General features: G+C 35.3%; 1 protein-coding gene across 1 annotated transcript in view; it reads right to left on the bottom strand.

The window, feature by feature from the left end:
• Positions 1-10,241: 10,241 nt before the first annotated feature.
• SLC28A3 (solute carrier family 28 member 3) overlaps positions 10,242-25,852 on the bottom strand; it is a 44,343-nt gene continuing 28,732 nt past the window's right edge. The window contains exons 11-18 of the mRNA XM_034410148.3: positions 24,561-24,686; positions 23,856-23,986; positions 22,831-22,999; positions 19,184-19,381; positions 17,731-17,812; positions 14,839-14,937; positions 13,316-13,418; positions 10,242-12,485 (exon numbers count right to left, since the gene is read on the bottom strand). Of these exons, the coding sequence (XP_034266039.2) occupies positions 12,362-12,485; positions 13,316-13,418; positions 14,839-14,937; positions 17,731-17,812; positions 19,184-19,381; positions 22,831-22,999; positions 23,856-23,986; positions 24,561-24,686 (1,032 nt within the window). The 3' untranslated portion in view covers positions 10,242-12,361. The remainder of the gene's footprint in view (positions 12,486-13,315; positions 13,419-14,838; positions 14,938-17,730; positions 17,813-19,183; positions 19,382-22,830; positions 23,000-23,855; positions 23,987-24,560; positions 24,687-25,852) is intronic.

Here is a 25,852-nt window from a genome sequence, read left to right as displayed (position 1 = left end):
ACCTCCAATCCATAAATAATCAGTTTTGTCTTTTCTTGTTTCAGCAAAAAGTCCAGATAAGGCTTCCAGTCTTTATAATTGTTTTTCTCTGACTAAACTGGTTAACTTTGCCATTTCTGCAAGCTGTGTCAATTTTTTAATCCAACTCTCTACTGTGGGTATTTTGTTATTCTTCTATCTTTATGCTTACAATAATCTTGCCACAGTTACAATATAAAATAATGGTTTCTTCTATTTATTATTTTTGAGTTCAACATTCCTAAAGCCACATACAAATAATTCTGGTTTCACTGTAATATTAATCTGCAATATCTTTTGCATCATCATATAAATTTGTAGCCAAGATTCTTTTGTTTTTTCACAAATCCACCAAGCATGGTTAAAAAGTCCCCTTTTCTTTTTACACTTCTAACACTTGTTTGATATTCCTTTATACATTTTAGACAATTTAGCTGGAATTGTATATCATGGCTACATCATTTTATAAAAGTTTTGTCTTAAATCATTACAGTGTAAATTAATTTCTCAGATTTTCTCCTCCATAGCAATGTTTATATTATAACCCAAATCTAAAGACCTTTTTACCATACAGTCTTTAATCTGTTTATCCTGTTTTAAAATTTAGCAACAATTTGTATATTTTAGGTATTGTATAAAAATCATTTTTGTATGTCTATTTAAAATTCTGTTTCCTTCTTCTTGATTCTGATTATCCTTTTCTCCATATTAAACTTTACTTTCATCTACTTAAAAGAAAACGATTGAAAAGAATCCTTTTGTCACTAATTATTCTCTTCATCTTCCTTTTTTAAAAATCTTGTACTATTAAGTCCTCATATGTTAGTCATTATTTTATAGCCGTTCTTTTGCTTCTATAAAAACTTTTTTGTCAATAAAGATATCTTTGGACAAAGTCTGGGATTATATTTATTCCATATCTTAACATGTTTCTCAGGTAATTATTCTTAAAAATCTACATTTACTTTCACTTTGTCATAAAAGGTTTGCACTTTATTTTCTGATCGTGAATTAGCCTAATTTTATTGCCTCAAAGAGTTTAAGAAAAAATACAGGCTCTTTAAATTTGGAACCATTTAGAAATATCTCAGTCAGGCAAATATGACCGACAGAAAAAAACAAAAAACAAAAAAACAAAAAAACAAAACAAAACAAATTCATAGCTATTAATGTATTTGGAACCTACTGTTTCTTCTTTTTGAGATAATCAAATCTAACTGTCCTGTGTGTAGAAGATGAATAAATAAATGTGTATTATTACTAATTCTTTGAATTGCCTGTCGCAGCTGCCCAGTATGTTCTTGTGAAAGCTTCTGTGGGATTTATCAATTGAAGAGCACAACTAAAAATGTTTACAATAATAAACAAAGTACTCTATGTGGTCAATTCAATTATTTAATTAAAACAATTAAACCTGTTATTCGCTTCTTATTTTTGAATGGTCCAAACAAACTCATTTGATGAGCTTTACTGAGTCCCTGTATGAGGTAAAACTGGAGAATTATTATAATTACTTTAATCTTTAGAGAATATATTTTCTTGTAGTTTCTATATATATAAAACCAGGATATGGTCCTTGAGATATTGCAAATGGAACTGGCACTTAATTCCTGAGACAAAAAGCATAAATGGGAATAATAGAATGTTATTCTAAATTAGAATGAGGCATATTTATAATAAACATTATTTATTAGAGTTTATTAGTAGTTATTTTATATTCATTTCTTATAAGTTGTTTTGTTTTATTAGTTTTAGGAATAAAGTCATAATAATAAGTTAGTCACTTGCATTTGCTCACAGTTGACCATGGTCTTGTAGTTTTGGGGGAACTGCCTGGGGTGAAGACTAGCCCCAGATATCTGAGAATGGTTTGAACCTGTTGGGCCTAAGGAAGTGGATAGGGTCCTGAGGACTGCTAGCTCATTCTTCTCTTTAGAACCATGCCTCTCCTGGTTTGCTAAGACAAACGCAGGATTGGCATTTGAGTAGACTCTAGGTCTGGTGAATTCTTTGAGTCACAAGGTTGTTTCTTTACCTTTTAGAGGAGGATTTGATCTGCCTGCTACCCAAGAAGCAGGGGTGAAATTCAGCAGGTTCTGGAGAACCGGTAGCAGGAATTTTAAGTAGTTAGGAGAACCGGCTGATACCAACTCTGGCTGGCCCCAGAGTGGGGTGGGAATGGAGATTTTGCAGTATCCTTCCCCTGCCATGCCCACCAAGCCATGCCCACAGAACCAGTAGTAAAAAAAAATTGAATTTCACCACTGCCAAGAAGCCATTCCTGGACCTCACAATACTGGATAATTTTAATCCAGTATACAATTTCCACTTTTTGGGGAAGGTGATTAAGAAATTGATTGTGCAGCAGCTTCACAAGGCCTTGGATTTATTAAATTTATATACTACCCATCTTCCTGATAAGGTGACTTTGAAGTGTTTTTATACATTCTATATAATTTCTCTGGCATCCTGTACCAAAGATACATAATTTTTAAAAAATGAACAAGGAAAGCACTTGAGATCACTGACAAGTGCTCCAGACAGCTGTTCCTCACAGATAGTGGTCTCTGACAGGTTTAATGCTCTGAAAGATGTGGGAATAGCCATCTTGCTCAAATTATGGTCAGTGCCTTTAAAAGGACACTTCTGATTGTGAATTAGCTTAATTTTATTGCCTCAAAGAGTTTCAGAAATAGGTTTCATATTTCCGTAATCACCTTCAGAAATTACTTAACTGTTTTTCAGCTATTAGGAACCTTTAGATGAACAAGTTTACTAGCATTAGGTGAGTTTCCTTCAATCTGTAATAAAAGTTTTATTTATAATTTTAAGAACTTAAAAAACTTTTTTTAATAAACAAAAAAGGTGATTAAAACTTCAATTTTAGAAAGCTACAAAGATTAAGGCTCCAGATATATATGAAATAAGATTTTGGAATTATTTATAAAGAATCCTTGTGGGAAATTCTTTATTTTTTTTTTTTTTACCATTTTTATTTTATTCAAAATAATAAATTATTTGTTTTGATTAAAAAAAGAAAATACTTTAAAAATTGGACACTAGGGGTTTATTTGTTCAGTATTAACATTGATATATTGTTATCTCTGCTAATCTTTAAGTGACTTTTGGTGACATCAAGACTGAAATAATGATGCTTTATGGACTTGTTTATAGATAAGAGATGGATATCAGAAGAAGAGATCAATTGTTGCATTTTAAGAGAAGGTGATAAGTTTCTAAAATTGTTCATACTCATGATAAACATGAGAAGTTATTTCTTTATATTTCTTTTCTTTTTCTTTACTATATTTTTATTTCTTTTCACTTTCTCTTTTTGTTTTCTCTTTTTATTTTCTGCACCTTTTTCCTTTTCTTTTTTAAAGATTGTATTAGTTTTATTTTTACTGTAGAAAAAGAGAATTGTATTCCACACATGTGGATATTTCTAGAAAAAAATGCTTTTTAAATGGTAATAAATGTTAGATGTAGAGCGGTTTGACTGTCCCTTAACTTTACAAGAAATCTATGATACTATTGATACGATGAACTATGGAAAGACTCCTGGACCTGCTGAAGTAACCATAGAATGGAATAAATTTTTTAAGATGGAAATAATTCCTATACCATTGGGGATTTTTTTCAGGTGTCTTATGAAAAACAAGCCCTGCTACTTTCATACAATGAAGCTTGAATCGCTTTAATTTTGAAGGCTGGGAGGAATCTTACCAAGTGTCTACAAGTTATCACACATTATATCTTTTACAGGTAATAATATTAAGACTATACATATACATATGTATAGTAATAATCTTACAGTGTTGATAGTAATATTTTAACAGTTACATTGTTAAGATGATGATCAAGGTGTTGCAATAACAGATCAAGCACAATCTTGGTCCACATTGGTGCATCATTTTCAGATAATAGATTCATCTCTATTTATTTATTTTTTATTTAATAACCACAAGCCAATCAGGTTACTTTGTGGAAAAAGATTTTGATGTGGTTCAAATTAAGTTTTTTGTTCAAGTGTTCCAAAAGTTTGGATTTCTTATAGATTTCATTTAATGGGTTATCATGTACAGGTAGTCCTTGACATGATAATTCGTTTAGTGACCATTCAAAGTTACAACAGCACTGAAATAAGTGACTGATGACCATTTTTCACACTTAAACAGCATCCTCATGGTTACATGATCAATATTCAGACGCTTGACAACTGACTCATATTTATGACGGTAGCAATGTCCCGGGGTCATGTGACCTGACAAGCAAAAGTCAACGGGGAAGCCAGATTCACTTAACAACCGTGTTACTAATTTAACAACTGCAGTGATTTTCTTAACAACTGTGGCAAGAAAGGTCATAAAATGAAGCAAAACTCCCTTAACAATTATGTCACTGAGCAAAGAAATTTGGAACTCAATTGTGTTCATAAGTCAAGGACTACTTGTATTACCTTCATGCTTCTGTATGTGTAATCACAAATGGGATTATTTCACTAGCAATTAAAGTGCAATGAAAATGTCTCCAAGTTTCAGTACTAGGATTTTGTAAATAGGCATCCTGAGGACTAGCCACTGTTTGCTTACGTAGTATGCAGCTTGAGGCTGTCATTTCCCATAGGAAGTTGACTGCAGTAAAAGATTAGTAGAACTTTTCAATTAATGGAAACTTTCAATGCTTCATTTACTAAAAGAGTAAACCCTTTTGGCAAATGATAAATTTTTCATCCTGTTAGCATTTCTCGATACTTTAATTTGACAAAATCGGGCTAATATTTTCAAGTGAACTGTAATGATTCACTTAGTTTTTTTCTAGATATCTCTTATTTTTACAGTTCCTACTTGGTATCCTTTTAAGAATATACGTTTGCTTATTATTAACAGTACTTTTCAATTATTATTAATTATAATTTGAACAAAGCAGTTAAAAGGCGAATGGCAGTAGATGCCATTAATTATAAGTCAATTAAGTTCTTAAAAATATATTTCTGAAACATTGAAAAATTAAGAAATGAATCTGAAGTTCCTCCGAATATTTTTTGGCAGGTGATTCAATTTAAGCATTTGTATTTGGGTAAACTAAAACATACTATTTTGTTTCTTTGGTTATAATTTTAAATCGTTTTTTAATTGGGTTACTGATTTTAATTTGGTATTGTATTGTGATTTGTATTGAAGTTGTCATTTTGTAAGCCGCCTTGAGTCCCTAGGGAGAAAGGCGGCATATAAATCGCAATAAATAAATAAATAAATAAATAAATAAATAAATAAATAAATAAATAAATAAATAAATAAATAAATAATTCTTTAAAAAATTCAAAATATTAGTTCAGATATTATTGCTGTTTCTGAAAGTCTGCATCATGGGAAGTGCTTGAGGAATTAACTCCTAATTCCTCAAAATGTAACTCCTAAAACAGTAATTCTCTTTTACACAAAGTGAAAAGAAGCGGATGAAACCAATACTAGTTAGTCACATAACTTCTGCAATAATGCATTTACATGTTCCAACCTGGTCAACCAGTGGAAGATTGCTTTGAAGAGTATGAAATTATATGGCATTAAAATTAGAATAACTCAAAATTTTGTTTCAAATATATTGGACACCTTAGGGAATGTTTAATAAGAGATGGTTGCAATTGACATGCTGATGAGAATGGAACTTAGAAGCTAGAACATTTTGCTCATTTTGGATAAGATATATTATTGTCACATTCTGAATTGAAATAAATAGTCTTATTTTTCGTGGCTATATTGTATAGATTTTGGAATCCAGAACTGAGGGTTTTATTATAAACATATTACAAAGGAAGGAGAAATCTCTTCCTAATTTGTATTGTTTTCAACTTTCCTCATTTTTTTCCTCAGAAAGAGACAAGGAAAAAAAGGCTTCTGAATGATATGGTTAATTTGTCCAAGTTCCATTATCACCTTCAAACACTGCAGCATATACAGTATATCAAAGTTGGTTTCTTCTTAGAGGTCCTAATAAATGTGCATGTGTTGATTATTCTTCTTGGATAGAAAGTTTCTTTTAAAATGTATAGGTTGCATCCTGGATTCAACAATACACGAACCAAATTTTATAGGCCAAACTCAGGGAGCAAGCCAAGAATGTGATTTTTTTGGGAAGAACTTCCCTGATGAAACCCTGCCATCTAGTGTTTCTTTTTCAAGAATTAGAAAAGAAGAAACAGTGCTTTAATGAAGTGTTTTAATACTGTGTGTGACCAACCATATGCTAAATAAATAAAAATAAGTGCTATGCTTTATTTTATCCAAACAGAAAATGAGTTTCTTAAAACTCATCATTGTGCTTCATCAGCCTAATATTTAGCAACTCCGGATTTTCAGCAAGGATGCTGTAAGATTTCTTTTATCTCTCTCAAAAGAACAAGGCAATGCAGCAGATGAAGGGTGGGAGGTAAGGGATCAGACGCACAGTTCCAAATTAGGTCTCTTATGTTACAAAACTCAGCCTGGATTCCCCTCCCTGATATTATTACTACCCTGACTATCATATTGACAACTTTATATTTGACAGGAAACCAGTTTCCATCTCAAAACATTAAGAAAAATAGCTATGGATTCTTTGGGCATAGGCATTCGACAAGGATAAATGAGTACTTTTTAAAGGATTAGGATGGTAAAAGACCCAGCTGTTAGCCAAAATCATGTGGTCTCTCATGATTAGCAGCAACCTTTTAAAACAACTAATATAATGCAATTTTTTCTTCACTTAAAATATGGACCTCACAAATGATCTTTTAGATCCGTTTTTTTCTTTCAGATTATTTCATTGTAGATTTGTTAGTATCAAAAACCGAAAAGCTACTCAGATTGTTGTAACTAGGCTGCAAGTATTTTATATGCCACGGCTACTTTTATATTCTACATACGATCAAGGAATTTAATGCACTGCTTAATTATTTTCCTGGGCAATCTGGAGATCCTCCTGGACTCCTGCTTGTTGAGCAGGTGGCAGTCATGGCTGGAGGGCCTTTGCATAATTTCATTTTGTATACCAGTTGTATTAGTTCCTGGATCAGCAGATCCTGTTTACAATCACTTGTGCCTTGGCCACCTTCAAGTTCAACTCCTGCAATGCATTCTTCATGAATAGCACATGTTACAACTCTGCTCCACAACCTGCACTGGTTGCCAAATTGCTTCTGGGTACAAATCAAGGTGCTGGTTTTAACGTTTAAAGCCCTGCACGGCATGAGACCAGGCTATCGGAGGGACCACTTTTCCCACTTACATCAGCCTGTCCCATCAGATCTTGCAAGTAAGGCATGCCATTAGTATGACTGGCCATACTAGATTTGGTAGATTTCAGATATGTGCCTTCTCTAATATGGCACCTGCCTTATGGAACATCCTTCCCACTGAAAACAGATTGTCTCCCTCCCTTTAGTCATTTTCCAAAACCTCAAGGTCTGGATGTCTATGGAGATTCTCAGTCATGGTCTGAGAGTGTCCTAAAAGTGCTTTTCAGGAAACAACTTTTTTGTTGCTTTTTGGGGCTTTTTTTGTTATTCTTTGAAGATGTTTTCTGAAGCTTCTTGGATGAGAAGAGAAATGTCTTCAAAGAATAACAAGAAAGTCCAGTTGCCTTCTGAAAAAGCACCTTTGGGATTTTAAGATCTAATTATGTGACCAGGCCTCCGGCTCCCATGGAACTGGAGATTTGGCTAGATGACTCCACTACTGAGGTGGGGCATTTAAAAAAAAATTGCTCTCACTTTAATTGTACTTTGAGGACATTACTACTTTTTTTTTCATTTTACTCACTATTTAATTTTTTTAAAAAAATCTATTGTGTTTCATCCAGACTTGCTTTTGGTGAAACGGGCACCTTTATAAATTTGATTAATAAATAAATGAATATAACTCTTTACTTGTACCTCTCTTTTACCTAAGCTAGTTAATAAAATTATTTACATTTCATTGTGCAAAAATACAAATCATGCTTGTGTCAACATTTCAGTTCTTTAACAAAACAAGAAAGCTTTTCATTGAGATAACTCCTTAAAAAAAGAAAAGCTGTTAGGTCAGTTTTTCCTATAAAAATTCTTATTTACTTACAGGTTCCTGTTTACAGCTCTATATCGTGGCAAAATGCACACCGAAAAAAGTTTCTTCAAACTAAAATTTGAACAAAGTGAAATTTGAACGACAGATGGGCAAAAAAAGAGATACATCTGCTGTGATTTAGTTGGAAGTTTTATGCAAACAGAGGAAGCATCATTCTGGATTTCCTCGCACTAGAGAGAAATTGTTTCTTATCCCAGAAAACCCTTGTGGAGTCACTTTGGATCATCTAAAGTCTTTTTTGAATACCTGCCAGTAGAGATTAGGTAAACAGAGGGATCCCTGGTTCATGAACTATTGTTCCAATGATCTAAATAATTTCATTTTCCTCATTCAAGTCGTTAACTTTATAATTAAAACTTATACTTCTATTTCCTTTATTAAATTAGCGGCTTCCTATTGTTTTTTTTTTCTAAATGGGGAAAATTGGTAAAACAAACAGATCATTCATGTCATATGTTCTTTATCTGTAGTCAGTTGCTGTAAAATAATTGGTAAGATTTTTGGTTTTGTATTTACTGTTGTAAATACTGTTGTATTTATTAAGCATAGAATGATATGTATTTTTGTTGATATAATGAATTATTTTGTTGTGAGGAAGTGTAACACGTATCAGAAAATGTTTTTAAGGTCCAGGTTTCTAACAATGTTGCTCAGATCTTTCCAAAACCAGTGAGAAATTAAAAAGCTTCATGTAGTTGTACTTGAAAGTTGAGCATTAATTTTAATTAAAACTAGTTCATTCCCCACATAAACTATGTTATTTTCTTAGTATACATTACTAATAGCATTTCAACTATGCTATTATATAACAGCTCTGGATAGAAAAATATTATTTCAAAAATCTGGCTGATAAAAAGTTTTGTTGGTTAGAAAATTTCCCTTCACCTGTATGAAAATGCAATTTCTATGAATTCAGTTCACGGTTCACTCCTTTATTAGGTTGGAAAAAGGCAAATTCCATGTTAGGAAACATCAGGAAAATTAAACAAATGAATTTGTAATACGCTTAAGGAAATCTAAAGTGCCTCCATTTCTACAATCATGTGTACAATCCTGGTCATTACATTTAACTGCAACAACACAACAACATCCAGCTATCTGCTGGATAGCTCAGCAGACTAATGCATTGTAATTTAACTCCAGCTGTCTGCAATTAATAAGTTCGAATCTTGCCAGGCTCAAGGTTGACTCAGCCTTCCATCCTTTCTAAGGTAGGTAAATTGAGGACCCAGTTTGTGGGGGCAATAAGCTGACTTTGTAAAAATATACAAAAGTATGAAGGCTATTGCTTAACGCATTGTAAGCCGCCCTGAGTCTCCGGAGAAGGGCGGCATATAAATCAAATTTTAAAAAAACAAAAAAACAAAAAACAAAACCCAGCCACATAAAAACCCCGAATGGGAATATGGGGTAAGGAAGGTCAAGACTGCACCAACTTGATTCTTTTTATAGTATAAAAGGGGAAGGGGAAGAGAAAGAAAATTTTTCAGGCTTTCATGATTCTTTTATTATACTATATAGCAGCAGTTCTTGTGAGGTTTTTCTTGACCTGGCCTGCTTTGAAGAGCTGACATGTGCTAAACTCAAGATTAGACCACCTTTCCTTCTACATGTTTCTAGATGTACTGAACTTCTACTTCCACAATGCAGCATAGATTTTAAAATTATTAGAACTGAAGTCTATCACACCTGGAGAGTACTGCACTGAGATTAGACAAATACCAGAATGACAAGAATATCAATAATTGTTATATATCTCCAGGACCAGAAACAACGTATCACCAGCTATAGAACAGCAAATTCTATTGCCGCTATGCTCTTATGATTATCCGGGTATAAAACATATATGTTCTGATCTTATATCATAAGACCCCCCCTTCTCTCTCTCTCTCTCTCTCTCTCTCTCTCTCTCTCTCTCACACACACACACACACACACACACACACACACACACACACACATGCATGTACACACATACGAACTCATATACAGCATGTTTTTTGTGGCACAACTAAACTACATGACCTTAAACTTGCATTTAAAAAACACACAATACTCTATTAGATGTTTTTCCGAAGAATGAGATCAGCAGTTTTATATGACCAGAAAGAACTATGCATGTAGAAAAGAATTTATTCATTTTATTAAAAATTAAATGTTACCATTAGAATATATACAAATTTCAGAATGATATATTTTATCAACATGTTTTCCATGTTGCAGAAATAATGTACAAAATGCCCTTGGAAAATATTTTGAAAGTAAAAAAAAAGACTGCTTAAATATTATTAAGATAAATCATTTATCTTTAAACACAGAAATTTGACAAAGCTCTATTGCAACACATAATAATTTAAAAAACCAAACTTTTATTTTAAAAACTTTTTTCTTTTTTCTCTTTTCCTTTCTATTAATAATAATTATTTTTTTCTCTTTGATCCTCTTCATTAAAAAAAGGAAAATAAAAGATCAAAGTTATCTATTGATGTGTGGCAATTTCTATGTATTTATTCATGAAATAACAGGATAGATACTATGATCTATCAAAATTTCCATTGTAATATTTTTCAAATTCAACAATTGAAATTATGTGGACTTCAGCTCCCAGAATTTCCCAGCCAACATGCATGCTGGCTCTGGAATCCTGGGAGTTCAAGTCTTCACAATTTAAAGTACTTCTTTGAATGAGAGGATTGTCCTTTTACCTCTTAAATAGGCCTTGGTTTGCCCTCTCTTCAAGAAGCCCTTATTAGACCCCTCCATCCTGGACAACTTTCATTCAATATTTAACCTCCCCTTTTTGGGGAAGGTGATTGAGAAAGTGGTTAGATTGTAGTTTCAGTGAACAATGGATGAAATTGATTATTTGGATCCTTTTTAGTCAGGATTCAGATCCGGTTATGGGATGGTAATGGCATTGGTTGTATTTTTGGATGATGTCTAACTGGCATGATGGGGGTTGTGCATGTATCCTTGCTTTTTTGTAAGAGTAGCAGCAATACAAATTGATAAATATATAAAAATAATTAAAACAGAGCATATTTATTTAATTATTTGGCATTATACCTGTTAATATTACACCAGCAGCTCATTAAGAATATGGTAGAACAAATTCTAATAGTGAAAACTGTATTTTCTTTTATAGATCATATAATAGTACTTAAATTGATATTTTGTTAATATTCTAGCAACAAAAGTGCCTATGTGCTTATACATTTCATTAATTTATACTGATGACCCTGCATTGTAAAAATAGAACCTGTTCTACATATTTTTGGATCATGGCGATGATGGGAAGCTGATTTTCAAATGGAACTGGTTTTCCTTGATTAATATCTGAATGAAAATATTCCCAGCTTATATATATATATATATATATTCTTACATCAAGTGATATACAGTATGTAACTGTTAAAGTAAATAACAACTCAGTTCTGGGAAAGAAGAAGGGTAGGAAAGAAAATAAAAAATAGCCCTGCTTTGATTTTGTTTGGCACAAGACGGCTTAGAGGGAAACTCTGGCAAGATTTCAAAATTCTGTTATTATATCCTATACCACCAAAGTGGAGTTCCGTTAGTTTGTGAGTTGCCTGTGTTTTTACTTGGATTTGGAAATAAGCTCCATATGGGGAAAAGAAGCAGCTTAATTCTGAGCAGACGTACTTAGGATCACATTAAAATAACAATCTTATCCCAGTAGAACAAAACAGGGTATCTAAACAGATAATAGGTATCTAAACAGAAATTGAAAGGTATATATTAAGCAAATTTAGTCATCTTAAATAATTATTGAATATTTCTCTGATGGGCTCAAATTGAATTAATGTGACTGAATGTGTCTCCATCTTATCCCATCCCAAGCTGCATTTTAACCAAGTTCAGTGGCTTATTGTATCAACGGGATCCATACAGACACTACTGGGAATTGGTGCCAACCAGACCTTCTAACCTACAATGTGCTGTCAAGTTATTTCTATAAATCCAAGATGGAAGCCATTTCAGATTCAAATGTCATTCTAAACTTTAAATGTGAATTGAGATATATGTATGCGCAAGTTTTTTTTCCTTACAAATATATCAACATGTCCTTCATCAGCTACATCATGAAAATAGAGGGTGGAGATAGCTAACACTCCAGTTTAAGTTAAAAAATTTCCCTGTCTACATTAGCAACAGGATCACCCCATTTCCATCTTGTCTTTTCTGTTCATCCACCATGAATTTGAATCCTATGCAGTAGCTTAAGATAATGGAGTGACCAAGCTGCAATTAACCTTGGATGGGCCCAGAAGTTGACAGCATTGCTGCAAGGATCTTAAACCGCTGTTAGACTTTGGGAAGACTTCTGCAGAACTGTTGCCACTGCTTGATAAAAAAGAGAATGATGATGATGATGATGATGATGATGATGATGATGATGATGATAATAATAATGTTAGTTATCATACTTAACATTTCATCAGTGGATTACAACATTATTATAAACTGTAAAAATGCAATGGATAAAATGTCCATTATGAATAATATTTTCAAAATGTTCCTGCGCAGCCAACAGCTTGTGTCATTGGCAATGAATCGTTATGATTATTTCAGACTAGCTAGAACAGAATAATAAATTTAGCAAATGTAACAAAACTCGCCAGATTTCTTTGAGAGGTTCCCATTTTCCCTAAATTAGCATTTGGCCAGTGGGAAAAATTCTGTGCATGCAGGAGTCTTTGTTTGTGTATTAGCCTCCTACTTAGAGTAAGGTTGCTTAAAATAAGATATTAACTGGAAAAAAGAAAAGGTGTAAACTGCATTTCTCACTAATACGTCTGCTCCTGATCAAAGATCTATAAGATTTCCAAATATATATACCAGGTAAGAGAACTCTTAATGTATTGCAAAAGCATCACTGAAGATAAAATTTTACCATAAATCTTCAAAAGCCGTATAGTCAAACTAAGCAAAGGTGTTCAAAATTACTGTGCTGTCTTGAAGAGCAGAGAAGTATGGAAGCATTTTTTTTTTAAAAAACCAGCCTTTTATAACCCTTAAAAAAAAAACTATATCCAGGAACTTCTGAAATATTATTATGCCATACTTTTATATATTATAGTTCATTTCACATAAGTGTTCTTGGAGTATTTACTGGCAACAAGCAGTTTGACTTCACGTATGATCTCTATGACACGAAATTCTGATCTAATTACCTGTTAAAGAGGTTTAAACAGCAGGCAATTATTTCTGTGCTATTGTCATTTGCACTGAAGTTGCTTTGTAATAACGCTGTACATGGATTTTCAGACAGTATACCTGAAAAAGGGTCAGAAAAGATATTTGTATTAAGAAATAGTATCTCTGGGTTATGGCAACAAATTCACTGTACTTCAAATGTACTTCATTTCTGTTTTTCATAAGGTTGTTTGATTTAAACTAACATTGAATGGATTGGTTTGCACAGTAGCTGGGTTGTGGTTTTCAGAATCCATCTCAGGGACTAATCTTTATTAGCATAATCTTTATTTATTTTATTTGTTCCTATTTCTATACCGCCCTTCTCCAATAGGACTCAGGGTGGTGAACAGCCAAAGTAAAAAACAGAACATACAAAATTTAAAAACAGTTTAAAATAATTAAATATTTTGGCCGTAAATTAAAACAACCCAATTTAAAATCAATTTAAAATTTAACTCAAGCCAGCCCAGCTAGTTGAAATAAATGGGTTTTCAGGGCCCGACAAAAAATCCGGAGGTCTGTTATTGTACGTATCTCTGGGGGGAGGTTGTTCCAGAGGGTGGGTGCCGCCACAGAGAAGGCTCTCCCCCTGGGAGTCGCCGGCTGACATTGTCTGGCGGACGGCACCCTGAGGAGGCCCACTCTGTGTGAGCGTACTGGCCGGTGGGAGGCTATTGGTGGCAGAAGGCGGTCTCGTAAGTACCCCGGCCCTAAGCCATGGAGCGCTTTAAAGGTGGTCACCAACACCTTGAAGTGCACCCGGAAGACCACCGGGAGCCAGTGCAGCTCGCGCAGGAGAGGAGTCACATGGAAGCGCCTATCATACCATCTATATTTTTTGACCCGTTCAGACAGAATCTTTGTGTCTGAATGGGTCATCAGGAGCCTGTAATGTTTTTTTTTGTTTTTTGTTTTACAGAATTGAAAAATATCTCAAAGGCAAGACCCACAGCATATTAAATCAGGGGTCCCCAACTCCCGGTCCGTGGCATGTCAGAAACAGGGCTGCCCAAACAAGCAAAGCCTCATCTGCGGGAGGCAGCCCCCTCCGGTCCATGGAAAAACCTCTCTCCACGGAACTGGTCCCTGGTACCCAAAAGGTTGGGGCCCACTGTATTAGATAATGTCCTAATAGCCTCAGCTATTTGATTCACAGTTCAGAAAAAAACTGTTTTTAAATTGTACTTATTCCTTTCACCTTTTAAAAAGTGCATGCATTCAAAAGGTTTTCCTTCAACTCATTAAACAAATTATGCCAAATTGGATAGAATTGCCTTTTGTGAGAAAGAACTACATCTTAAAAGTTTCTTTACCCAATTTTTGTATTTCCTTCCATTTTTCCTTCCTCCTGGAAGGCTCCTTGAAGACTAAGAGCCCTTTCACACAGAGGAGATGCACTGATTTGCACTATGATCCCATAACGATGTGGGGCACATGTAGGACTTGGGAAGCGGCGCCCAATAAGACTCACAGAAACATAAATGGTGGCGTGTAATACCTGCAACACAAGCTGTCATGAAGCAGGCCACAGTGCCAGCAATCATGGCCCTGAAGGCTCCTCCTGCAATGTCTCTCTTCCTGGAGGGAGCCAAGGATGCTGGAGATGTGAATAGAAGAAAACAAACACATGAGCAATATGCAATGTTGAGACATCTGTTCAGTGCTTTTCTAACACTTTTATAATCTCTGGAGCAGCTTCAGTAAAAATTCTTGCTACCTAGAATAGATATAGTTAGATAACCATAAATGATATTGGCAATAGCTTTTCAAACGAAAGTTCACTTGATAAAATTGTGCAGAATTTAAACCAATTCTCTGTCCTTGAATCTACAAAGGTTTTCCTTGCCTTTAATTCACATCTCCAAATTAATACAATAATTAGTCAACTTCATGTAAATTGACATAAATATCATATAGTATATCGACATAATAGAAAGTACATTTTTTTCTGTGTTTCTATAGCCTCTTCAAAGTCTGTGCAATTGCCTTCTATTCATCTCCTTTAAAGGTGATATGGTGTTCTTTATTTACAAACAAGCTACTGTTTATACTAAGTTTTTGATGAATCGGTGTGGAATTTCTGTTTTATTTTCTTAACACTTCTGTTTTTTAGTTCACTGATATGTATAAACTAGTATGAATATCTACAGTTTTGTTTGAAGGCATCATTCTGAATGTTTCATGGCACTTCCAGCTAACCAGCCTTCTTATCCCAAAATCCTTCCAGTTTCAAACTATAGTCAGATTGGCATTATCCTGATATTTGAATATTTCAAAGTATTTTGGCATCAAAACATTATGAGGATGGAGTGTGTTTATCAGACTCCTTTTCAAACTTGCAGGTTGGTAACCAGGGTTAGCAATCAAGAGGCAGGTGAGCCAATTCCCTCTCCAATATTTCTCCATGGTGCCCATGCTCGAAGGTTCACCACTGCCAAGCAATATTTCCCCATTTGTAGAAAAGTTAGCATTTATCCAGTACTGAATAAATTGTGACAACAGACATAAGATGCCCATATATTCATGTCAATATCTTCTTATACGTCAATATCTCAAGATCTGTTCCCCTGCCCAGTTTAGAAGAGCTGAAATATGTTTATTTTTCAGTGCTGGCTATGATCAACAGGATTATACCTATAGCCTCTTATTTGTAAGACAATATCTTGGCAGCTCTTAGACTTAACCTGAAGTATTTGTGAAATATTTTGTAAGTGATGCTGATTGAAACTGCTTTTGAATGTTTTCTTTCACAGGATTGTAAACATATGAGAAAGAAAAATAGGGCCATCTCGAAAACTAGTTCGCTCATCCTCCATAAATTCTACTATCCATGTTTTGGGAAAATATAAAGTGAAATCTCATGTGGAAAAAACACTGAGAAAGGCAACGGAACATCCTGAACTATTAGAAAGTGAAGCTATAATACAGATCTTTGCCCTCAGCACAGATAAGGATGAGATAATGAAGATCTGCATAGGCTGGGCAGTTTGAGAGAATACTCAAAAAGCTTTGAACTATCTTGGAGGAGCTCATGTGAGGCAGCAGATTTGCTGTTGAAATGGGACACATCCTATTCTTACTTGTAAAGCAATTCAAATATTATGAAGTATAATCTTCCAAATAACACCAACTCTAGATAAGCATGGACACTGTTTCCCAGTGTCCAATATTATCTAGGCAAGAGCTGTTGCTGTTTTTCAGAACTGAGGTGCTTTAGATGCTGAATTTACCAAATACTGATTGACCCCAATAGAGGCTAAAAGGACAGGCTTAAGACTAATTTATTTTTTAAAGATTGAGGTACATTTTAATAAGAGTTCCTCTGCCTCGAAGCACTAATATTAGATCAAGTGATCGTCTTGAAACATAATTACATTAAATGTTAACCCTGGAATCATTTACTTCTGCTTTGTAACATATAAAAGAGAATATTTTGAATGTTATCCAGATCAAAACCATTTCACTAAAACCATTTCAATGTTAATTTCAATTTTCATCCGAAATGGATACAATTACATATAAACAGGAAACACCTGCTTAATTCTGGAGCAAATTTGCTATTTTTGGACTAATCCTGTGATGAGAAGTTCGTCCAAGTTTACATGAAGCACTAAAGGTAAAGGTTCACCTTGCACATATGTGCTAGTCTTTCCCCCGACTCTAGGGGGTGGTGCTCATCTCCGTTTCAAAGCCGAAGAGCCAGTGCAGTCCAAAGACGTCTCTCTGGTCATTTGGCTGGCATGAATAAATGCCAAAGGTGCACGGAATGCTGTTACCTTCCCACCAAAGGTGGTCCCTATTTTTCTACTTGCATTTTTTACGTGCTTTCAAACTGCTAGGTTGGCAGAAGCTGAGACAAGTAACATGAAGCACTAGAGGCAGGTTAATAAAGTTTTTGAAATGTCTGAATGGCTCTGTTATCTATAAAAAATTTTCAGTGTATCAACAGCTCTTTCCAACAACATATGAGTTACAGAATGCTTGGAATGCTTTTGCAGTGCCACAAAAGTCAGTAATTTTGATCATTCTACAATCTCCAAAGAGAAAGGGTGAGCAATTGCTCATCACAGCAAAATACCTTGTTTTAAAAATAGACATTAGTCTTTCAAATTGCTCTGTGTATGGCAGGTGCAAAGGATCAGGATCATACATTAAGTTGAAGTTCAAAAAAGATTTATTGCTGAAGTCTATACACAACTAATCAGCTAAAGCTCAATACTATATTGGCACCAGAATTGTAGAGGTCAACAGAATTCAAGAGGGATTGGGTTTAGACCATTTGTTACAAGGTAATGACTCTAAGATGATGATGTGCTTAACTCCACCCCACCACTGCCTGCTCTTCTCTATAATATATGTAGTATACATATATAGTATACATGATTCTTACATAGTGCTCCAAGTACCATTCCCACTGAACCAAAATTTGCAAATCCACAAAGCGCGTAAGTGGCAATAGTTTCGGATCGTATCTGAAATAAAGCAAATAAAACACCAATTACTTTCTCTTTGAGAAATAAAAATAATTTTTAGTTTCTGGCTAATGGCATTTGAACATACAATAAGGATATAATGTCAGTGTATGGTTTTGGAACGGAAATAAATTTGGACTTTCTTCACACCCCTCCTTACCCCGCTACAAAGAATTGCATATTAGAAGAAACCAGAAATAGAATATTTTCATACACTTTTTATATTTATCAGATAGAACATTTGGTTTCCATGACTAGATTTATACACACACACACACACACACACACGTGTGTGTGTGTATGTGTGTGTATGCGTGTGAATATAGTCATGGGAACCAGATGTTCTATATCAGTGATGGCTAACCTTTTTGCCATCGCGTGCCAAACGCGGGGGGGGGGTGCACGCGTGCGTGCCCACACCCATAATTCTATGCATTCCGCTCCTGCGCATGCAACCCCTGTGCTCCCCCCACTTTTGGCATGCAATAGCACTGTGGGCCTGGTAGACCCATTTTTTGCTCTCCCCAGGCTCCAGAGCCTTTCTAGGAGCTTGGGGAGGGCGAAAACAGCCTCTCCCCCCCCCGGAAACCCTCTGGAGGTTCGAAAGGGCCCATTTGCCAACTTCTGGTGGGACCTCATGTGCCCACTGATATGGCTCCGCGTGCCACCTGTGGCACTCGTGCCATAGGTTTGCCATCGTGGTTCTATATGATAGAACATATATATATATATATTTCATTTTTTAAAGATTTTTTTAGCTTTAAGATATCATATATACTACTAAGCCTACTCATTCTTTTGAAAACCACATGCAGAGTGACATCGATATGCACAACATTCAAATGTGCGCATGATTAGAATTGACACACTATGCGTGTGTTCCATTTTCTACTAAGAAATGTTTTTGATGCAAAATAGCTGGCACATCTGAAATAGCCCTTGGCAATTAAGTATTACATGTGTTTGCTAATGGATTCAGACATGCCAGTGTTGAAATTAGCTACATTTTGAGAAATTCTAGTCACTATTAGGAAACCATCAACATGACTACAAAAAAATAAATCAGAATTCTCCTTCTCTTTAACCTCTATTTTGCTTCAGTGTTAAAAGTCATGTACAGTCATACACCCCCAAGTGTTCATTTGGTTGTTAGACAACATTATTAAATACATCCAAGAAGCATAACTTGGATTATGAACCACAAGAAAACAGTAATGTAAAAATATTTATATCAATTGTGGTTTCACATCTGTAGGAACACATGCCTAACATAAGTCACTTTAATTCAGAAATATGTTCTAGGAAAGTCCACTGGACAAAAATTTATGAAGTATTAGATCTAATGAAACAGAGCTGTACAGGAATACTTACACTCAAGTACTGTTTCACACCTTTGATGTACATTTGTCCTCCCTTCTTTCGTAGTTTAATCAAGTTTGCAAGGTGTTCATAAGCCACAAATTCATTGAAGAAAGTCTTATAACCAAGGAGCCCTCCAACAATAAAACTGTCTTCCCAATCTACTCCCATCATAAAAGAAAATGGCATGAACAGATATGAACAGATTACCTATAAGGGAGAAAACAAGAACAAGGAGAAATATGAGGAATAACCGTATTGAGTACCTATTGACTTATTGATCAGATAAGCAGTTTGTTGGAGCAGGGTAGTAGAGGCAATAAATACATTATGCCTAAAATGTATTGTTATCAGCTAAAACTTTTATCTAGCAATGTAGTCTCAAGATTAAACAGTCTATTTATTATGGACATTACATCTTTAGTCCACATTCTTTAGTCCAGAAAGAGAAAAAAATATAACTGAAATAAAAAAATTAAAACCCTTTAAATAGAAATTGGTTTAGATCCAAGAATAACATAAAACTGTCCCCTATTTTCAGGAGATTGATGATTGAATCTGCAAAAGTATACATTGAGTAGAGAGAATGAATAGCAAAACATTATTACATCAATATTATATCACAAGAATACTACTTGCAAGATGATCCAATAAAATGGATTGCCAGAAAGTCAAATGACACTGTGGAATTCTATATCTCAAACTGAGTTGTTTTGCCCAAAATAGTGAAAGAGATCCCAATTTAGAGGGGAAAACCCCTTAATTCCTTCCTACCAATTTAGTTTAATTTAACTCTGATTTAATGTAGTCATTACTACACTAAAGCAGAGTGGTGCGGTGGCCTAGAGGTGGCGCTCTCACCTCACAATCAGGAGACTGTGAGTTTGATCCTAGGTAGAGGCAGATATTTTTCTCTGGGCACAATGAGAATATATCTGCTGAACAAAACTTTGCATTGGCAACAGGAAGGGCATCCGGCCAGTAAAACACTCTGCTAGCTCCATTCAGTTGCCCAGACTCCACCCTGCAAGGATTATGGAGTCGTTAAAAGAAGATGATGATGATGATTCCTATGCTAAAGTCTTTTCTTTCTCGCCTGAGACAATTGAGAAAAAGACACTCACTGCTGAACTTTTATCCTATTGATAGGATGGCCGTAGACTAACAGATGGGACATGCAACTGCCTGGGGCAGTGCAACCTCATCCATTACCAAAGATGGTACCAAAAGTATCACCCAAAGTGGCACTCAAAGCCACTCTATCTTGCCAGGGCTCAATTTTAACATATTGCTCCCTATTCTGATCTCCATGATCTCCAAGCGCTGAGAAAGGGCGGTCACAGCATTGCTTAATTTACCACATTCTCGAAACCTCAAAATCTGCTTCAGTAGATAGAAGGCATTATTTTCTTTCAGATTGGCTAATAGCAAATACCCACTGAATTCATTCATAGCCTTTTGCTCAAAAGTAAAACGATTTGATATTTCTGAGCCACTGGCTGTTAAATAAGCACCAAAAACGTAAGGGGAAAACTGTTTCCCCTAAAATAAGACATCCCCTGATAATAAGCCCAATCGGACTTTTGAGCACATGCGCTAAACTAATCCTCCCCTGAAAATAAGCCCTCCCCAAAAATATTTAAATGCATGCGCAGCCGGTCTCTGCCATTTCCTCTGGTTTCCTCCACGTCCCCCAAAATAATAAGACCTCCCCAAAAATAAGGCCAACGCTTATTTCAGGGTTCAAAAAAATATAAGAGTCTTATTTTCAGGAAAACACGGTATGCAGGAGAATAAAATCTGTAACGTGGTTTGGGATGGGAGATGTGGGCTCAATTATCTTTCTACTCTACCTGGAGTCTGTGGATCGGGATGGAAACATATTTTTCCAAATAATGTTCAAAATGAAGTAGAAAGGCAGGAAGGAGCCATGTTTTAACTAATTAGGATCTCTTTGCCTATCAGGCAACTGGGCCTACTCTCAACTAGGTTGAATATTGTGCTCAAAAAGTATTTGTGTTCCTTTTATGCTCCATTAGAAAGCAGAAAAAAAAATTCTCTTGGGAAACTGTCCAGGCCAGCTGTATCCCTTTTGTTTACTGCATTAATAACCTCCTCACTGAGTGCTTTTATAAATGGTCCCTTGTAGCTAGATAGATGAAGCATCATTAGATTGTTAAGCAATCCATTACTCTTTTCTTTAACTGCATCAGGACTGTGGCTGCTTCCAAGGTAAGCATCTGCCTGTAGCTTGCCATATTTTTCTTCTATGCTTAAAGTGATATTCTTTTTGCTCTCGACGGGAATTGAACCCCTTCTTTCCTTTTTGCCATTCTAAATGTTGTTTTTCCCACCCATTTATCATTTCCATGGTACCATATGTTACATTACGCGGAAGCACTTTAATGCAGAAGGTTCTGCATTCAGGCATGCCCTAATAATACATAAATAATTGGCTCAACCTGTAATGAATTAATTCTGCCCTTTTCCTCCATGTGATCATTTCCCTTTTTTATTTATTTATACTTGCATTTTAGACCCATCTGCTCATTGTACACAGTTAAAGCAGGGACGGTCATCCAGTTCCTGTCCCTTGCTGTCCATCTGATCATTTCTTGCTCATTGTGAATATGTTAACTGATTGTCTAGATTAATCAGCAGTTTTTACTGAAGTGGGAACCTTTTTTCTAGGCGTGTTTAACAAAAGTACACCTGCTTTTTCATGGGTTTTGAGCAGTTATATGGGGATCAAAGGTGGGGTCAGGTTTTATTTCATGTATGTGTAAATTTAATTAAATGTATGTTTAAATAATATAATTCCATTCTACTTATATATTTTAATATTAATATCCTTATGTGATTTAGAAAAGCTAAGTTTGGCAACAACTTTAGTTATATGTGTCTATAAGCTTAATCATAATAATGATTACATCAAATGATTGAATAAACCTGTGGAGGTTACTGGGGCTATGACTTAGAAGCCTCAAGTTGTGCACTCAATTTTCATACAAATGCTCTGGGGATATTAACCAAACAGACGATATCATAGAAGTAATGCCTTTATGTGTAAACTGCAAGATATAGAATTTGTGTGACTTATTTGTCATGACCACCTGGATACAAGCAGAATTTTTTCTTCTTCTTTAAGGTGTACGGGTAGTCTTCGACTTACAACTATTTGTTTAGTGACTGTTCAAAGTCACAATGGCACTGAAAAAAGTGACTTATGACCGTTTTACAAACTTATGACTGTTGTAGCATCCCCATGGTCAAGTGATCAAAATTTGGATGCTTGTATCTTATGATTCATGATGAATGTATTTATAATGACTAGGATCATGCTTTATCACTTATATCTTTTATGTGCCTGAGAGCTTATGCACCGAAGACAAATTCCTTGTGTGTCCAATCACACTTGGCCAATAAAGCGTTCTCTTCTCTTCTCTTCTCTTCTCTTCTCTTCTCTTCTCTTCTCTTCTCTTCTCTTCTCTTCTCTTCCCTTCCCTTCCCTTCCCTTCCCTTCCCTTCCCTTCCCTTCCCTTCCCTTCCCTTCCCTTCCATTCTATTCTATTCTATTCTATTCTATTCTTAGGCTGAAGTGAGGTCTAGGCTGCATCTCCCATGCCTCTTGCTTAAGCTAACAGCTATTAGGACCATACCTCAAAGCTCAGTTGTGGGTAGTCAAACATGTTCCCCAGCCAAGACAGGACTGCATTAAAGAAAGCCAGCAAAGCAAGGAAGGCAATCAGATTCACAGCAATGTTGGCTACCAGTGGGATGGCAGCACTGGCACCTTGGCTGGCAGCTTCCAGCAGGTTCCTAGTTTCTCTTCAGCAGCAAAAGAAAAAGTGCACATTAATATATTTCTATGGCTCAAAGTACAAACTTAGACAACCAAATAGTCAAAACAATCTTTCCCTTTAAAATATCAGGAGGGCCAGCAACCAGAATAATATTAGAAATAATATTTAATATTGTTAATAATTTTTGACACGGAGATAACCTTTTGTGAATGTAAAAAGCCTTTATAAGGGCATTAAACAGGAATGCAGATCTTTAGCATCTGTTGATCCTACAGTGAAGGGAATAGAATAAATAACCTCAAGCAGCTGTTAATTAATTTAATGTTAATTAATAATTGATTATCATTAATTAGATGTTGCTGAATTATTTGATCATATTTTATCATTTGATCATTGCCTGTGAATTGGGAGGTGAATTAGGAGGCGCTAAGAGACCTTATGGCTACCAGAGAGCTGAAATGGCCAGTTATATTTTCCCTTATTTAAAAGTTCTCAGAATATGAGAGATATGAGCTTTAATTTTTTCTGAGTTTTTCTGTTTTCAAATGACTACGTGAAAACTAGCAATTCAGCAGCTGCTCTTTTTTCTTCTTACAGTTGGGCACTAATGGGAATAAATTTCACTTGATATTTGAGCTTTTGTCTGAGGCGGCAGGATCTCATTGGCGTGGGAATGATGGCAATATTACCTCAGTAAGTTCTTTTCATTACAGATGACTTTGCTCAAATCAATCAAAAGTGACTTTGTGTTCCCCAGGTATGTTTCTTCAAGTTTCAGTTAACTGAATCATCCATAGATGAGCATCTATCTCTATGGTTTTTCAAAGCGTTACTAAGTCCAGCAGCCATGAAAATGTAATACGAACATATAAATTGCTTACCCTTTTTCCATTTTTGTATCCTGTTGTGCATTTATCTGGGGATTTTCAGTTTCAGGCCAGAAGAGTTTAGCAATAGCTAAAGCTGCTGGTGCTGACATCACGGAAGCAGTTAATAAATGAGAAGCTGAAACCTGACAAGTGAAAACAAATTATTTTTTATATTAGGACAGTGTTATTCACCCTCAGCCACTTTTGAGTGTGGGCTTTACTTCCCAGAATTTCCCAGTCAGCATGCTTTAGGGGTGAGTTGAAAAAAAAATTGTTTTACAAGCTGTAATAAAATATATATTGGAATATTGGAATAATATGAATGTATCTCTTCTTCTCACTTATTTCTATATGGCTTCATGTAAAAATGGAGGCCAACAGGATTTTAAAGAACAGGCAGAGTTTTGTACGAGAAATGGGAATTTTAACTAGAGAAACAAGTCTAGAAAAGTTCTGGAAATCATAGACAACAAGAGCAAATTCAATCGCCACAGAGTCAACTCTCAACCTGACAGAAGAGAGTGGTATCATTAGGGTTAGGATAGCTTCAAGGAATGAGGCTTGAAGCTATCCTAACACACACACACATACACACAAATGAAAAATCCCTAATGAAGCAAAACAGCCTAATGAAAACCAATAATGTTTAACAGCACAAACTCCTGAGTACAAGCAAGATAAAATAATTGTTATCAATTACTGCACTTCCATTCTTACCCCAAAGGAAATATATGCTCCTAAAACACTTCCAGCAATGGTGGCAAATCCAGCGGTCATGATAGCATGGAGTTCAGACTTGGTAACATAGGGCAGATATGGCTTTACCATGAGAGGAGACTCCGACTGCAAGGAAGAGAAATCAGGTAAGTGGATTTTAGTTATATCTTCCTCTTATATGTTAGAATGATCCATCAAGCACAGTGCAAAGGATCAGGACCACATGCTAAATTGCAACACAGAAGATTAATTATTTAAGCCTATGAACAAGAATCCAGTCAACTAATGGTCAGCACTAAATTGGCACTAGATAAGAATCAACAAATTCAAGGGGGGCTGGACTTGGGTCACTTGTAGCAATGTAAGGACCCTTAAATGATGATGTGTTTAACTCCATCCCCAAGCTCTGCCTGTTCTTTTCCTACATATATGATCCAGGATAGCAGTCCCCAATGTTTCTGGCCCCGTGGACTGGAAGCAATGGCAGAGAGCTTCCTGCGCTCACCCACAGCTTGTGTTGCCCCATTGCCAACAGGCCGTGGCCTGGTAGCTGTCCATGGACCGGGGGTTTGAGACCCCTGATCCAGAAAGATAAAATCACATAGACTACAGCAAGGAGTTTTAATGCAAAGAATTAGGGATTAAGATCAGAATCTTGAAAACTTAACAGAACCCTCCATCCCTCATTTATTAGTGAGTTTGTAAAAGAAGAGCCTTTATGAACATTTTGAATATCTTCTCGCTTGGCTTTTTGCAGTTTGAATTGGGGTCATTCTTCTGGTAAAACATGGTCAAAAGATTATACAAAGAATTGTATAGATTTCTGTTTTAGGAGGAAATCTTGACAGAAAACATCTGCCTATTTTGAACACTGTTGCATGGATTTTGATGCCCTTTCTCATATAATCTAATGCAAATCCAGATCTGAATATTAGGCTAGTGCATGAGCAATGTTTTCCTCTATCAGGCAGAATCGCTGCTCTAGGAGGAATCAATAACCAATTTATCTTGCTTCTGAGTTTTCTAGAACCATGAGAAACAAACAAACTAGAAAAGAAAAAAAGAATGAGATAATTGTTAAAACTTACTCCCCATGTAAGAATGTCTACTCTGCTAAGGCAGTACAATTGTTGACTTATTATTAGAAATGCTGCATCTTCTGTCATGCCTCTTGGGAGTTGTGCAACAGCATTTTAAGTAGAAGATTTCATGGCTGTTAATACTTACACAATAAAATGAAGGAAAAATATTATAGAAGCTTAGTAAAAGTCTTTAAAAGTACATGTTCTTGT

Source organism: Pantherophis guttatus, chromosome 2 (genome assembly GCF_059756535.1).
Source record: "Pantherophis guttatus breed Tessera chromosome 2, ASM5975653v1, whole genome shotgun sequence".
Lineage (NCBI taxonomy): Eukaryota > Metazoa > Chordata > Lepidosauria > Squamata > Colubridae > Pantherophis > Pantherophis guttatus.
Note: the sequence above shows the minus strand (reverse complement) of the source record. Positions and strands in the feature narration are given on the sequence as shown.